The 16,599-nt window shown below is 37.4% G+C and overlaps 1 protein-coding gene and 1 pseudogene across 1 annotated transcript; one reads left to right on the top strand and one right to left on the bottom strand.

Annotated features, from left to right (window-relative positions):
- Positions 1–3,358: 3,358 nt before the first annotated feature.
- LOC116139038 (translocator protein homolog) lies at positions 3,359–4,345 on the bottom strand. The gene is made up of 2 exons (XM_031424718.1): positions 3,775–4,345; positions 3,359–3,388 (listed from the first exon to the last, which is right to left on the bottom strand). The coding sequence occupies exons 1-2, from the start codon at positions 4,255–4,257 to the stop codon at positions 3,359–3,361; spliced, it is 513 nt and encodes a 170-aa protein (XP_031280578.1). The 5' UTR covers positions 4,258–4,345.
- Positions 4,346–8,914: 4,569 nt separating this feature from the next.
- On the top strand, positions 8,915–10,012 carry LOC116139039 (annotated as a pseudogene).
- The last annotated feature ends 6,587 nt before the right edge of the window (positions 10,013–16,599 follow it).

The following is a 16,599-nucleotide window of genomic DNA, read 5'->3' on the forward strand; positions in this document are numbered from 1 at the left end:
TTCATTGAAGCTTGTATCTCGAATTTAAATAAAACTTGCCTAGACCCATTATACACTCGAATCCCATTTCAAGTGCTGATATTCTCATAATTAATAATTAATATTGATGTATGATATGATACATTTTTATATAAATGTCACAGATATTGCTTCCCTATACTCTTAATATGGCGTATCTGGCCTCTCCACAAGCTGCTTATCTTCTCATATTTTTCTTGCTCTTTTGAGAAGCCAATTATACTTTTCGTGATTACGGTGGCGTGATGATAAACAAAAAGGAGAACCAAATATCCACAAAATGAACAGGTGTACGCACAAATGCTTGAAATCACGAAAATATATATAATACTAGAGAAAGTAAAAAATGAAATCATTCTTCATTAAAAACCTTGAAAAATACATGACTATATACGATGCCTGTAACTAACTAACAAACTAAAACAAACTTTTTCTAAAATGTAACTAACTCTTACTACTTTAAATAACTAACTTAGTCAGCTCATTAATCTTGTTGATCCTGCCAACTTATTCTTTAACACTCCCCCTTAGTTGGCATCGCCTATAAATGTCTTTCACCCCTAATTTGGATTTAGCTTTTCATGTTGTAGCTTCCCCAAGGCCTTTGTTAAGATGTCTGCTAACTGATCTCCTGTGGGAATTAATTTGTGCAATGATTCCATTATGATCCTTTCCCTGATGAATGACAGTCAATCTCTATATGTTTTGTCCTCTCATAAACACTAGATTGGCTGCTATCTGCATTGCCGCTTATTATCACAATGTAGCTGCACATGGCTAAATCCTTTGTGTTTAATCTTTAACGACCAGTGCCAATCAATTTCAGCAATCGAAGATGCCATACTTCTGTATTCAGCCTCAGCGTGATGATCTAGACACGTACTGTTTTTTTGTTTCCATGAAACAATGATTCCACACTTGATGTAGTAGCCACTTACTGATTTCCTGCTAACTTGACAAGCACCCCAATCTGATCATAGAAGGCATTTAGTTTTAATTCACTTTTGTGCTGAAATTAAAGTCCAAGACCTGGTCTGCCCTTGATGTATCTTACTACTCTCAAGGCTGTTTCTAAATGAGACTCCTTCGGGCTGCATATACTGCTTAAATTTGAACGTAAAAGCTATACTGGCCTTGTCATAGTCAAATAAGTAGCTTTCCAATGAGTCTTTTGTAAACAGTAGGATCTTGCAACAACTTGTCTTCTGTGACTGAGGAAGGCTTGATCATATTCAAAGGAGTTACTTAGAATTCTGCTCTAATGGTGTCTTGGCAGTTTTGCTGCTCCTAAACCAGCTTCTGAGATAATTCTAAGCATATTCCTTTGATTACACAATTCCTTCCTGGACCTGGCCACTTCTATTCCAAGAAAATATCTCAACTCCCCAAGGTCTTTGATCTTGAAGCTGTCATTTAAAATCTTTTTTAGATGTTGCAAACATCTCTTGGCAATTACCGTTATTGAAGATCATCCACATATTCTAATAATACCACAATCTTCTCATTTTCTCTTTTAGTGAACATTGAATAACAGGCTTGCTCTGCTGGTATCCATGCTTGGTTAAGGCTTCTGTTAACTTGGATTCCACTACGCCTACTAGCCTGTTTTAAACAATATAAAGACTTGAGCAGTCTACAACCCTATGCTCCCCCTAATTGCGAAATCCCTTAGGCAATTCCATGTAACTTCTTCATATAAATCCCCTTGTAGAATGGCATTAGACATCCATCTGGAAAAGAGCCAAGAGTGAATGGCAGCAAGGGCTAAGACTGATCTCACGGTGACCATCTTAGCAACAGGGAAGAATGTGTCTTAAAAATCAATTCCAGGTTTCTAATGTAGACCCTTTAGCCACTAAACGGCTTTATATCTTTCTAGGCTGCCATCTGAATTATATTTCACCTTATATACCTACTTGCAGCCTGGCTTGCTTGCCAGGTGGAAGAGAGAACAAGCTGCCAGGTGTGATTGGCTTCTAAGGCTAAAATTCCTGTTTTCATGGCTTCTATCCAATGAAATTCTGAATGCCTCTTCATAGCTATTGGGTTCAGGAACTTTGGAAAGAAAGACAAAAAACATTGATAGGTGGATTCAAATGTGAGTAGGCAATGTAACTTGAATATCATACTGACGTAAGTTGAAAACAAAGCTAGTTAGCCATATATAGGCTTGGCTTGCCTTGTAGACCTTGAAGAGGTATGGTGTCATGGTAGTAGGTTAGGAGCAGGAGGCACTGGTGCAATATCAGTACTATAAGTTTGAGAGGGGATCTTTTGGTGAGGAAAAGAATTAGAAGAATGTTCCTGGTATATCAGGAGTGGGATTGAATGAAGAAAATCCATATCAGGAACATCATTTGGGGGGTGGGGGGGGGGGGGGTGTCGCATTAAGAGAGAAAATCATGGAGTAGATGGTAGCAAAGTCTGAATGGAAATTATCTTCCAAAAACTTACATCCCTACTCACAAGAATTTTTGAGTAGAGAGACCATAGCGCTTGTAACCCTTTGAGTAGATGAGATACCCATAAACACTGATGGAACAACTTTGGTACAAACTTGTCCTTGCAAATATGATTAGTTCATAAGCTAAACCTCAAAGATTCTTAGGTGAAAGGAGTCTTTCCTTGAAGTGAGTGAGAAGGCATCTTGTTAATCAAATCTGGCTATAAGCACACAATCACCCAAATTTTAAGGGAATAGTAGCCTAAATTTCAGAGATCTGGCACCCTCTAAAAGATGCCTGTTCCTTTCGGCCACTCCATTCTGCTGAGGGTGGCAATACACGAACTCTGATGAGTATTCCAAGGAAGAAAATAATTCTGAGCACTGTAAGTTGAAGAACTCAGTTCCATTATCTGAACAAAAACCTTGACGAAGTAGAAAACTATTCTGCACTTCTTATTTTTGCCTCATAAGGAAAGTCCAAGTGGTTCTGCTGTAATCATCCACCACAGTAAGAAAGAATTTATAGCCATCATGTGTAGAATGATGGTAAGGCCCCAAACATCTAAGTGAACAAGATCAAATACATGTGAAATTTTAGATGTGCTAACAGGGAAGGGCATTCGTTTGTTTAGCAAGTGGACAAATAGAACAAGAAGACAAATGTGAATTTACTTTTATTGAAGGAAAAAATTTAGCTTGGCAGGAGAAAATGTCCAAGCCTTTTGTGCCACAGTTCAACATCAGCAAAATGACAAATGAATTTAAAGATTTCACATGCTTATTGTAGAACTAGTGAATTTAAACATTTATTGTAAGCTCGCGACAGTTGAGTGACTTGATCTTGTGGATATGGAACTGAAGAAGGTATAGTAGTAAAGTCCTTTAGCCTCTTTACTAATCCCCTACCTGTCCACTGTAGAGGTCCTGGAGAAGACAAAAGTCAGGGTAAAGCTCACAAAACAGCTTAGGTCTTTAGTTAGCTTAGCAATGGATATCAGATTAATTTAAACGCTGGTACATAAAGCACTTGCTAATCTTCTAATGTTGATTCAAGTGGCAGGAACCTATGTGAGGACCATTGAAGTGTGTCCATTTGGCAACTTGACAGAAGGAGGTGGATTTGGTGTAACTAATTCCACTAGCTTATCAAGACAAGGAACTATGATGGCTGCTCCTGTGTCTAGGATCCAGGTTTCACATTCAGTCAATGAAGATAAGTAACAATGAATACCTTCCATGTTGCTGCTAGCTTCATAGGTGTTGAGAGTGAAGGTTCCTTGTGTAAAGCTTCAAGATCGCTGCTAATTTACCTCCCTGAAGGCCTGACAACATCCAGCCAAAGCCCCAAACATAGCTAAACACAAAATCAACCCAACCCAATTGGCTCCCAAATGCAACACAATAGGATGCCAAGCCAAACTCAATAAAAGCTCACCCAAGCAAAAAGACAAAGCCGTTGGGTTCTTGTGGAAACCACCTTCAGCCCAAACAAGCCACGACGACAGACCCATCAAGAAACTCGAAGCCATGCAGGCTGTGTGTATTACCCACAAAGGAGGGAACCAAAGTGGTTTCTTGAGGGCGACATAGCTACGACTTGAACCGAAATAATAGATGTCAAAAAGGACAAGAGCAAGAGGAAGAGCAACGGCTATGGACAACGATCTAAGGCCACGTTTGGCCATGTCCGTTCTCTTCTCTCGTTTGGTTTTGGTGTAGTTGTTATCCGGGGTGGGCGTGTCGGCCGGGCCATCCTTGATACGTTGCTTCAGGTCCTGGGAGTGGGAAGCCATGAATGACGTTTGTGTTACGTGTATGTCAATACAGAAAGAAAGAGAGAGAGAGAGAGTGGAAGTGAAATATGTGTTACGAGAGGAATTTCAGGTGGATGTTAAATAGAGGAGAGCGTGAATCTCTCTGATTAAAGAGGAGGTAAGACTTAACACGTGGGTGGACGAGATGGTAAGAAGTGGACAAAAGGTTTACACGTGGAGGAGACAGGAGTGCCAGCAATGCATGTGTGATTTGGTCTTTTCTTTCTCCTTCTCCTTCACTTTCAACTTTTAATATTACGTTTGCCGAATGCTGCTGATATTGTAGATGAGTTGTGGCAGCTAGATGGAGCAACGCGTGGACAAGAATAGAAGAATATTAACGAAAGTGCACAATAGATAAGATCTAATTCTAAACAACATTCTCGATTTTGCATACTCATCTCAGATTGTGCTGCGTTTAGATATTCTGTGTTGTTGTGTTAAATTGGATGATATGGCATTTACACTCTATATTCGTAGCAATACATTACATTATATTATATATTGATCTAGTGATTAAAAAATCATATAAGTGGTTATTCTTGGTAAATTTTTGAAAAAGTTGAGTTTGGAGGTTATTATGGGGTAGGATTTGAAAATTAATAAAAATACTCAATGGTTTTGTTAATTTAGCTAAACACCCATACAATAAAATATTAAAAATTAACAAAAACACCCTCACCAATCAATTAAATGTCGCCAGCCGGCCACCGCCACTGGAGGGTGGTTGAAAGTCGTCGTAATGAAGCACGATCGATTGGATCTGGTTGGTCGTATGTTGATATGACCTTTTTCGACCAGATCCACCATGTATCTGGTCAGAAAATACTAAATCTACAACCAAGATCTGGTCGTAGTTGGTCATCCATGGTGGATCTGATCGGAAAAGGTTAGATCGGTGCACTACTGGCTAGATCAAGCCAATAGTACGTTATTACACCATATTCTGATCACCTTTAGGTGGTGGTGGCCAGAATCTGGCAAATGTGAATAGGTGGGGGTGTTTTTGTCAATTTCTAAACTTTTTTGGGTGTTCAGTTAAATTAACAAACCTAGGAGGTTTAAAAATAGTTGAATTAAATAGAATTGGATTTTCAGAATAGGAAACAAATATGTATTTTGGGTAGAATTTCAAAAATCATACCCAAAATAACAAAACAAACACACCCTAAAGGGCTTGATTGGTAAGTTATTTGAAATATGATATTCTGAAAAACCATTTTAAGTTGAGTTGAGTTGGATTAAATATAATAGGATATAATTCTGACAATGTGTTTGATATAATATTTGAAAATTATATCAGATTTGGATAAAATGTCGAATAATTGTTTGGTATATTTTTGAAAAACATTTTTTGAAAATATTTAGATAATTTTAACCCCCTATATTTGTTAAATTAGCAAAACACCCCCACAATAAAACTTTAAAAATTAACAAAAACACCCCTAAAAATGAAGCTGTCAAGGATGGCCAAAATTTGGCCTTCGTCAACGATGTTGACAGCCAAAGTTTGGACGGCAACGGCCAGATCCATGATGGATTTGGTAGGAAATAGTAAGATCGGCAGACGATCGGCCAAATTTGACTGACCGTGCATTGTTCAGATGTCGGTAGCCGCTAACGGTAGCGACAATAGCCGATGGTGGTTGCTGGTTGGGGTGCTTTAGTAAATTTTAAACTTTTATTGTGGGGGGTGTTTAGCTAAATTAACAAATATAATCTAAATGTTTTGAGTTGAATAGAATAGGATAACAGAAAATAAGTCCTTCTCTTTTCATTTTCAATAGAAAAAATCTTATTTGATTTAGGTTAATTTTCAGAAGAATGATCCCACTGTCAAGTCTATAGCCACAAGGGTGTGGACTTCTTATAGACTTCGACAAGTCCAGTCAGTTGGGGATGATTTTTTCTTTCGTTTCAAGGACAAAGATGCCAATCCGCTTAGTTTTAATGGATGGCCCATGGCTATTTGAGGGGAAGCATATCATCCTCCGGCAACGGCAGCCTACTGAATGTCTTGGAGCTTCTCGGATCAAAAAAGTTTCTATTTGGATCCGTTTACACGATTTGCCCTCTGCTCTTTGATTGCATAAGGGTTTAGGCTTTGCATCCAGTTTAGTTGGCCGCCCCCTATGGTGCAACCAATCGACTTATGAGCTCAATTAGCTTGATTATGTCTGGGTGTGTGTGGAGCTCGATGTCGATAGTCATATACTTCATCGATTTACAGTTAGTATATTCGGCATAGTTGATGAAGTCGAAGTTGTTTATGAATGGAAGTCGAGTAGTGTCTAAAGTGTTGTGTGTTTGACCATGTTTACCACCCGCCAAAGGAGGCACCAACGCATTCTCAGGGCCTTGACGAAGCCCCCTCAGAATGTCTCTCATCCAAGACCTTCTGGGGCCTCAAAGATTCCACATGTGAGCACCAACCTCCCTGACCGGGAGGGATACCTCCTAGGTGGGGACTTGTTATTGAGACCTCCCAGGGCCTCAGAGATTCCCCCATGAGTACCCAACTCCCTAACCGAAAGGATGCCCTCCATGGTGGTGACTTGTTATTGAGACCTCCTAGGGCCTCAAAGATTCCCCTCGTGTGCACCTCCCTCCCTAATCGGGAGGATATCCTCCTAGGTGGTGACTCATTTATCGAAGCTCATGATCTTTTAGCCAACAAAGCCTTTATAAGCGTGATGAGGGACCAATTGAGTGACGAGTCTTTTGTTGCCGATCGCGAAGGTCATTACCCTTGGTTCCTGATAGGGGTGAAAATCGAGTCGAGTCGCTCGTGAATGGCTTAAGGTCGTCACGATTTTGGCTCGAATTCGGCTCGACATTAGTCAAGTCGAGTTCGAGTAGTCATTTGAGTCGAGTTCGATCAAAGTAGAACTCGATTAAAGTTCGAATACTCAAATTCGATTGAAGCTTGTTTCTCGAACTCGAATAATGGAACTCAAATAAAATTCGACTAAAACTTGATTATATAAACTCGAATTCCAATTTCAAGCACCGATTTCAAGCTTGAACTCGATTTTTCAAGCTTGAACTCAAACTCAAATTTGATACTGTAGCGTTAAATATTCTTACAATTAATATTTTAACATTGATGTGATGATGTGATACATTTTTATATAAATGTTACAGATATATGACTTCCTTATACTTTTAATATGACAATACCTAGCCTCTCCATGAGCTAATTATCTTCTCACAGATCTTCTTGCTCTTTTGGAGAAGCCAATTATATGCCTTTGTGATTATAGTGGCATGACGATAAACAACAAAGGAAGAACCAAATGCCTATAAAATGAACATCAGAACATGGTGTACACAAACCAGTGCAGGATGATAACAAATGCTAGAGAAACCAAAGAAAAAGAACCTGTTATGAAACCAATAATGCTCAAGAATAGAGACTGTGAGAAGTTTGTATACATTTCTACAAACACAAAGCCGAATGATGGTGACAAATAGAACACCACATATGTTTGTTGGATGTATTTCCAATAGAGATATGGCTATTAAGCCTTGGGCTAGGGGTTAAAATTGAGTCGAGCAGCTCGATTTTGGTTTGAACTCAGCTCGGCATTAGTCGAGTCGAGTCGAGTCAAGTAGTTCAAGTATTCATTCAAGTCGAGTTCGATCATAGTAGAAATCAAACTCGATTAAAGCTAGAATACTCGAATTTGATTGAAGCTCGAATATTCGAATTCGATTGAAGCTTGTATTCTCGAACTTGAATAAAACTCGACTAAAACATGATTATGTGAACTCGAATTCCAATTTCAGGTACCGAGTTTGAGTTCAAACTCGAACTCGAATTTTGTACTGTAATGCTAAATATTTTCACAATTAATGTGTTAAAACTGATGCGATGATGTGATACATTTTTATATAAATGTCGGGAATATATGACTTTCTTATATTCCAAATATGGCAGTATGTGGCCTTTCCACGAGTTGCTTATCTTGTCACATATCTTTTTGTTCTTTCGGGGAAGCCAATTATATGTCTTCGTGATTATGGTGGTATGACAATAACAACAAATGAAGAATCAAATGCCCATAAAATGAACATAGTATATACAGACCAATGCAGGATGATAATAAGCATTGAAGAAACCGAAAAAAGAGAATCTGTTATAAAACCAATAAAGCTCAAGAATAGAGACTGCAAGAAGTTTGTATAAGCTCCTATAAAAGCAAAGTCAAATGAAGCTCAAGAATAGAGACTGCAAGAAGTTTGTATAAACTCCTATAAAAGCAAAGTCGAATGATGGTGGAAAATTCAACGATTTCCATTCTTTGTCTTATCTAATTATGTTTTCCAAAATTTAAAACCTAGTTATAGGAGCAAAGTTCAACACAAGATAGAAATTCAAACTTTGAATAAGTACAATGAAAGAAAACCAAAACACAAAATAACGATATCCTAACTTTCCCAAATAAGATAATTTTTTCCAATTAAAAAAAAAACTAAATAAAATAATCAATTAAGGTGTGCTTCATAAGTAGTGAAGAAATTCTGATGGTTGGTAGCTGTAGCTGGTAGGTAGATGTTTCTTCTTTTAACTAGAATGCGACTTTAGCTTGTTAATATGTGGTAACGTAGGTTACTTGGATTAAGCATACTGAATATGGTGAGAGTAACATTCACAGTCTCTGCTGGCCATTACTTAAGTTCCGGGCCTCCGACATGGGTTTTGGTGCACAAAGGTGGCTTGCGACCCTACCAAGGCAATGTGAGGGCTTTGCAATTCTCATGTCATCTACCCTACTTGGCCAAGATCATTCAGGTTTATTTTAAGGCTAAGTCATTTTTCATTTATCTGACATTTGTGGTAAATTTCAGTTTTCTAATATTTACTACTGTGTCACAAGGATAAATCAAAATGGTAGGAAAAACATGCTTAAGTTGGCACATCACATGACATATAACTTTTGTGTTGGGGTTTGTGCTTCAAGTGCACGCAGGTGGGACAAGCTATGTGTTGGAAATATCAGTGAGGATGTGAGGGTGTTGACCCAGAAAATTATAAATGATCCTGGTGAGCCACCTGGTGTTCTGTCGTGTGCTACAACTTTTGTTTGGATTCTAGCAACAAGACAGAGGTTGTTTGATTTTATGCGCAATGACTGAATGAGGAGTGAGTGTGACATTTTATCCAATGTTGGGCCATGCAAGAGATGGTCCATATTGCCAAGGGTTAGGGATATGGCAACTATGTTTCTCTCATTCATGCTAGTGTGAGTGATCATTAATAAAATTTTGATAAATTGATAAACAATTATTGCATTATTCTTCTATTTTGTTATGCTTCAATGACATGTTTAGTTTTTGTTGATTTGGTTTTTCAGTTCATGATTGCGAATGAAAGCAACATGCTAATACATTTTTATAGACATGGAATGACGCCTTGGGCTTGCTTATAGTGTATGCACTAGTTGATGTACCATCAATGGGTATGGTGATGAATGGTAGGGATTCTTCATGTGTGGCACTCTTGTCATTAGGATTTGCCATTCTCCCCGATGGTTGATTCGGACATGGCGAGCCAAGCAACTACAATGAGGGCAATAGTAATGGAAGTGGTGGATGCTTACTTACTGTAGGATTTCAGATTTTAGTGAACAACCTTCCAACCGCCAAATTTATAATAGAATCAGTTGAGACGGTTAACAATCTAATCTCATGCACAATTCAAAAGATCAAACCCGCCCTACAAGAAATATAAACTTGTGGGGAAAATAGGTAAATGTGTTGCACAACTTATAAACTTGTGGGGAAAAGCATAAGTTCAGTTATTAATGTGATTTATTTCTTAGTGTGAACTTTATATAATTGATAACTTAATTAAAAGTGTATGATACCCATTAGTTTATTCTATTATGATAATCGATAATGTAAAGTGGATGGTATAATTAGAAGTAACCAAGATGGTTCATGATTTCCTGTCATGACTAGAGAGAGCACTTATGAGGGGGAGCATATTTTCTTGGAGACTATTGTATAGATTAAAGTATATTGTACTCTTTTTCACTTAACCAGGTTTTATCCCATTCCGTTTTACTGGCAAAATTTTTAATGAGACAGTTTAAAAACGTCCAATTTTTCATTATGTAATTGTATTTTATCGCTTAAGTTTTTGGTCCCACTAGGTTTTTCCTTAGCAAAATCAAATGCAATTTTATCTTAGTCAAGTTAGGGATAGAAAGAAAACATGTGATAAAACCTCTTCCTCTTTCATCCTTTCTTAGGATTGAGATTCAGTTAAAATTAGATCAGTGAAGTACGTTATGGGGGAACTAAGTATTTGAAGGCAGTTCCTTGCTTTTGTCTTTTTCCTTGCTAGTGTTAACGGTTTTCTAGGGCAAGCTAAGGAAAGCTCAATAAACACACACGAACACGATGCAGGGCATAGCATAAATGAGACCGCTGATCATTTCATAAAACATATCTGCTTGACCTTTCTCGATGCTTTTTTTTGGGTGACTTACAAACCGACCCAGCAGTGATCGATGACAGAATGGTACGAATAAATAAAAGTTATTGGATTTGGCCATTGATTTTTCTCTTTATCCCTTTGCATATGTTCCTAAATGGGTGTGCACCTCCAGATGGGCAGGGGCCGGCCTTCTCTTTCGAAGAATGGAATCTTAGTTAGGAGAACAAGACCGGGGACAAACCCTTCCAACATAAGTTATTAGAACCTTTTTCGATATGACCATCAAAAGCAAAGCGTGGCTTCTCGCCCCGGGACGTGCTTGAGTGCGTGAATTCCCTTCAAGACAAGAAGAGGAGCTTTAGAGCGTCCAGAGGAGTAAAGATCAGCTATTTTATTCCTATCTTTTGATGCTTAGCTGCCCTTCTGCAACTGGTTTTGAAACTTATATGCCACAAGTTTCCTAATCTCATGGAATAGGTTAAGTGCCTTCACCAATCCAATCATGATTTCCAAGGTCGAGAGTGAGAATGGTAAGGGAAAGCCTCTGTTCTGTAAGAGAGATCGTCTTGATTTTGGCTCGAACTCGACTTGATTTTGGCTCGAACTCGGCTTGACATTAATTGAGTCAAGTTTTAGTTTGACTAATCCTTCCCTATACAAGTTAGTAATCCTACCATAAAGAGGTATCTCTGCCATCACTTATACAAGTCACAATAAGACCACGACACCAATCCCTGCTAAGAAGGATCTTCCTCCAATACCATGTCGCCATAGAGGTAACCTGAACCTGCTAGAATGACTTTCCACAGAGGAGAACCAAATGAACGCAAGAGGACCAAATATCAAATCAACAACCTAAAATTAAGTTCAACTCAAGAATAAATAATCTTATATTTTTTATTATTATTTTAATGATTTATATGTCATAGAAATGACATTAATGCCCTTCCATTAGTAACTTTAATTCCTGAGAAAAGTTGTGTAGAGTATCTTCCCATTAAAGGAGTCCAACCAAAAATATATAAAAATGTTTGGAGAAAAGTTCTGACCATTTATCTTAGTTAAAATATTATGAAAACAAGGAAGAGAGTAGAAGTGTAAAACCTTGTAGGGGTTTGACTTTGAAGATGGATTGGGTGGATCACATCTTGTTGAGATTACTTCTTACAAACACAAATAAGAAAACTGGCACATTGCACTATTGGCTGGTGGAGGAGACATGAGTTTTAAAAGCTTGTGCTTTGACGGACTTGCAAAAACATTCCAAGTTAATATACAAAATGAATAAAATTGAATCATGTTTTTATTTTATTACTTAAAAAATTGAATCGCATTACAAAACCAAAATTTTGCCTAATAAATAATACATTTTCATTTTATTAAATAAATATCCCAACTTTATATCACAAATATTCTCACAATTAATATGTTAAAATTGATGCGATAATGTTATACATTTTTATATAAATGTCACATATACATGACTTTCTTATACTTCTAATATGACAGTATCTAGCCTTTCTACGAGCTGTGTATCTTCACACATATCTTTTTGCTCTTTTGGAGAAGCCAATTATATGCCTCAGTGATTACGGTAACATGACAATAAACAAGTAAACAACAAAGGAAGAACCAAATGCCCATAAAATGAACATGGTGTACGTAAACCGGTGCGAGACGATAATAGACATTAAAGGAACAGAAAAAAGAGACCTGTTATGAAACAAATAACGCTCAAGAATAGAGACTACAAGAAGTTTGTATAAGCTCCTGCAAACGCAAAGCCAAATGATGGTGGCAAATAGAAAACTATATATATTTACTGGATGTGTTTCTAATAGAGACTTGGCTATTGAGCCTTGGACTAGGGCTGAAAATCCAGTCAAGCCACTCGCTAGCCACTTGAGCTCAACTTGATTTTGGCTCGAACTCGACTTGGCATTAGTCGAGTCAAGTAGTCATTCGAGTCGAGTTCGACCATAGTAGAACTCAATTAAAGCTCGAACTTTGGAATTCAATTAAAGCTCAAATACTCGAATTCAATTGAAGCTTATATTATCGAACTCGAATAAAACTCGATTATACGAACTTGAATTCAAACTGAATTCCAATTTCAGGTACCGACTTCGAGTTCAAACTCGATTTTTTAGGCTTGAACTTGAATTCAGTACTATAGTGCTAAATATTCTCACAGTTAATATGTTAAAATTGATGCAATGATGTGATACACTTTTATATAAATGTCACAGATATATGGCTTTCCTATACTCCTAATATGACAGTATATGGCCTCTCCACGTGCTGTTTATCTTGTTATAGATCTTCTTGCTCTTTTGGAGAAGCCAAGTATATGCCTTCGTGATTATGGTGACATGATGATAAACAACAAAGCAAAGACGAAATGCCCATAAAATGAAAATTGTATACGCTAATGAAATGTCCGTAATCATGGAGGCGTATAATTGGAGAAGCTAATTATATGCCTCCGTGACTATGGTGGCATGATAATAAACAACAAAGGAATAACCAAATGCTCATAAAATGAATATGGTGTATGTAAACCAAATGCCTGTAATCACAGAGGTGTGTAGTTGGAGAAGCCAATTGTACGTCTCAGTGATTACGGTGGCATGACGATAAATAACAAATGAAGAACCAAATGCCCATAAAATGAACATGGGTATGAAAACTAGTGTAGGACAATAATAGGTGCTGAAGAAACTGAAAAAAGAGAACCTGTTATGAAACCAATAATGTTCAAGAATAAAGACTACGAGAAGATTGAATAAGCTCTTGCAAACACAAAGCCGAATGATGGTGGCAAATCAAAAACCATATATATTTGTTGGGTGTGTTTCCAGTAGAGACTTGGCTACAGAGCCTTGGACTAAGGGTGCCAATTGAGTCGAACGGCTCGAGCTAAGCTCGATTTTGACTCAAACTCGGCTCTACATTAGTCTAGTCGAGTTCGAGTAGTCATTCGAGTTGAGTTCAATTACAGTAGAACTTGACCCGAACTCGACTAAAGTTCGAATACTCGAATTTGTTTGAAGCTTGTATTCCCGAACTTGAATAATGAAACTTGAATAAAACTCGATTATACGAACTCAAATTCAAATTTCAGGTACCAAGTTTGAGTTCGAACTCAAACTTTTCAGGCTCAAATTCGGTACAATAACGTTAAATATTCTTACAATTAATATGTTAAAATTGATGCAATAATGTGATATAATTTTATATAAATGTCGCAAATATATGACTTTCCTATACTTCTAATATGATAGTATTTGGCCTTTCCACAAGCTGCTTATCTTTTCACAAATCTTCTTACTATTTTGGGGAAGCCAATTATACGCCTTCGTGACTACGGTGACATGAAGATAAACAACAAAGGAAGAAGCAAATGCCCATAAAATGAAATGGTGTACGCAAACCTGTGCGGGACGATAATAGGTGGTAAAGAAACCGAAGAAAGAGAATATGTTATGAAACCAATTACACTGCGAGAAGTCTGTATAATCTCCTTAAAATGCAAAGCCAAATGATGGTGGCAAATAAAAAACCATATATATTTGTTGGATGTGTTCCCAATAGAGACTTGGCTACTGAGCCGTGGACTAGGGGTAACAATTGAGCTTAGCTGATTGCAAGCAGCTCAATTTTGGCTCAAACTTGGCTCGGAATTAGTCGAGTCGAGTTTGAGTAGTCATTCGAGTTGAGTTTGATCACAGTAGAACTCGAACTCGATTAAAGTTTGAATACTTGAACTCGATTGAAGTTTATATTCTCAAACTCGAATAATGGAACTCGAATTCAAATTTTAGGTATTGAGTTTGAGTTCGAACTCGATTTTTCAGGCCCGAATTTGAACTCGAATTCGGTATTGTAGCATTAATCTCACAATTAATATGTTAAAATTGATGCGATGATGTAATATAATTGTATATAAATGCCGTAGATATATGACTTTCCTATACTCATAATGTGGCAGTATATGGCCTCTCCACGAGTTGCTTATCTTGTCACATATCTTCTTGCTCTTTAATTTGGAGAAGTCAATTATACGCTATCGTGATTACGGTAGCATGACGATAAATAACCAAAGAAGAATCAAATGCCCATAAAATGAACATGGTTTACGCAAACCAGTGTGAGACAATAATAGGTGCTAAAGAAACCGAAGAAAGAGAACCTATTATGAAACCAATAACGCTCAAGAATAGAAACTGCGAGAAATTTGTATAAGCTTCTACAAACGCAAAGCCGAATGACGGTGGCCAATAGAAAACTATATATATTTGTTAGATATGTTTTTAATAGAGACATAGCTACTGAGCCTTGGACTAGGGGTCAAAATCAAGCCAAGTGGCTCGCGAGCGGCTCGATTTTGGCTCGGCATTAGTCGAGTTGAGTTTGTGTTTGAGTAGTCATTTGAGTCGAATTTGATCATAGTAGAGCTCGAACTCGATTAATGCTCGAATATTAGAATTCGATTGAAGCTTGTATTCTCAAACTCGAATGTAAACTCGAATTCCAATTTCAAGTATTGAGCTCGAGTTCAAACTCGATTTTTCAGGCTTGAAATCGAATTCGGTACGATAGCGTTATATATTCTCACAATTAATATGTTAAAATTGATGCGATGATGTGATATAATTTTCTATAAATGTCGCAGATATATGACTTTCCTATACTCCTAATATGACAGTATTTGACCTCTCCACGAGCTGCTTATTTTGTCACAAATCTTCTTGCTTTTTTTGGAAAGCCAATTATATGCCTCTATGATTACGGTGACATGATGATAAACAAAAAAAGAAGAACCAAATGCCTATAAAATGAACATGGTATATACAAACTAGTGCGGGATGATAATAGATGCTAAAGAAACCGAAGAAAGAGAACTTGTTATGAAACCAATAATGCTCAAGAATAGAGACTGCGTGAAGTTTATATAAGCTCTTGCAAAAGCTAAGCCGAATGATGGTGGCGAATAAAAAACCATATATATTTGTTGGATGTGTTTCCAATAGAGACTTGGCTACTGGGTCTTGCACTAGGGGTGAAAATCGAGTCGAGCCGCTCGAGCTCAGCTTGATTTTGGCTCGAGCTTGGCTCGTCATTAGTTGAGTTAAGTCCAGTCAAGTCTGGTCTGAGTTTGAGTAGTCATTTGAGTCGAGTTCGATCATAGTAGAACTTGAACTTGAACTCAAACTCGATTAAAGCTGGAATACTCAAATTTGATTGAAGCTTATATTCTCGAACTCGAATAAAACTTGATTATACAAACTTGAATTTGAACTCGAATTTCAATGTTACGTATCGAGTTCCAGTTCGAACTCGATTTTTTCAGGTTCAGACTTGAACTCGAATGTAGCGCTAAATATTCTCACAATTAACATATTAAAATTGATGCGATGATGTGATACTTTTTTATATAAATGTCACAAATATATGACTTTCCTATACTCCCAATATGACAGTATTTGGCTTCTTCACTAGCTGTGTATACGCTTCCATTAATACAGTGGCATGATGATAAACAACAAAGGAAGAACTAAATACCTATAAAATGAACATACTATACGCAAACCAGTGCGGGACGATAATAGACGCTAAAGAAATTGAAGAAAATGAACCTGTTATGAAATCACTAACGCTCGAGAATAGAAATGGTGAAAAGTTTGTATAAGCTCCTACAAATGCAAAGCCGAATGATGGTGGCAAATCGAAAACCATATATACTTGTTGGATGTGTTTCCACTAGAGACTTGGCTATTGAGCCTGGACTTAGGGTGAAAATCGAGTCGAGTTTCTCGTGAGTGGCTTGAGCTCAAACACAACTCAGCTTTAGTTGAGTTGAGTCGAGTTCTAGT

Source organism: Pistacia vera, unplaced genomic scaffold (assembly GCF_008641045.1).
Source record: "Pistacia vera cultivar Batoury unplaced genomic scaffold, PisVer_v2 Contig346, whole genome shotgun sequence".
Classification (NCBI taxonomy): domain Eukaryota; kingdom Viridiplantae; phylum Streptophyta; class Magnoliopsida; order Sapindales; family Anacardiaceae; genus Pistacia; species Pistacia vera.

What these genes read in the sequence shown, in the direction of transcription:
- LOC116139038 (XM_031424718.1), bottom strand. Translation starts at nt 4,257, where the DNA reads ATGGCTTCCCACTCCCAGGACCTGAAGCAACGTATCAAGGATGGCCCG. An exon ending in GTTGTCAGGCCTTCAGGGAG is followed by an intron (nt 3,389 to 3,774) that starts GTAAATTAGCAG and finishes TGTCTTCTCCAG; the next exon opens with GACCTCTACAGTGGACAGGT.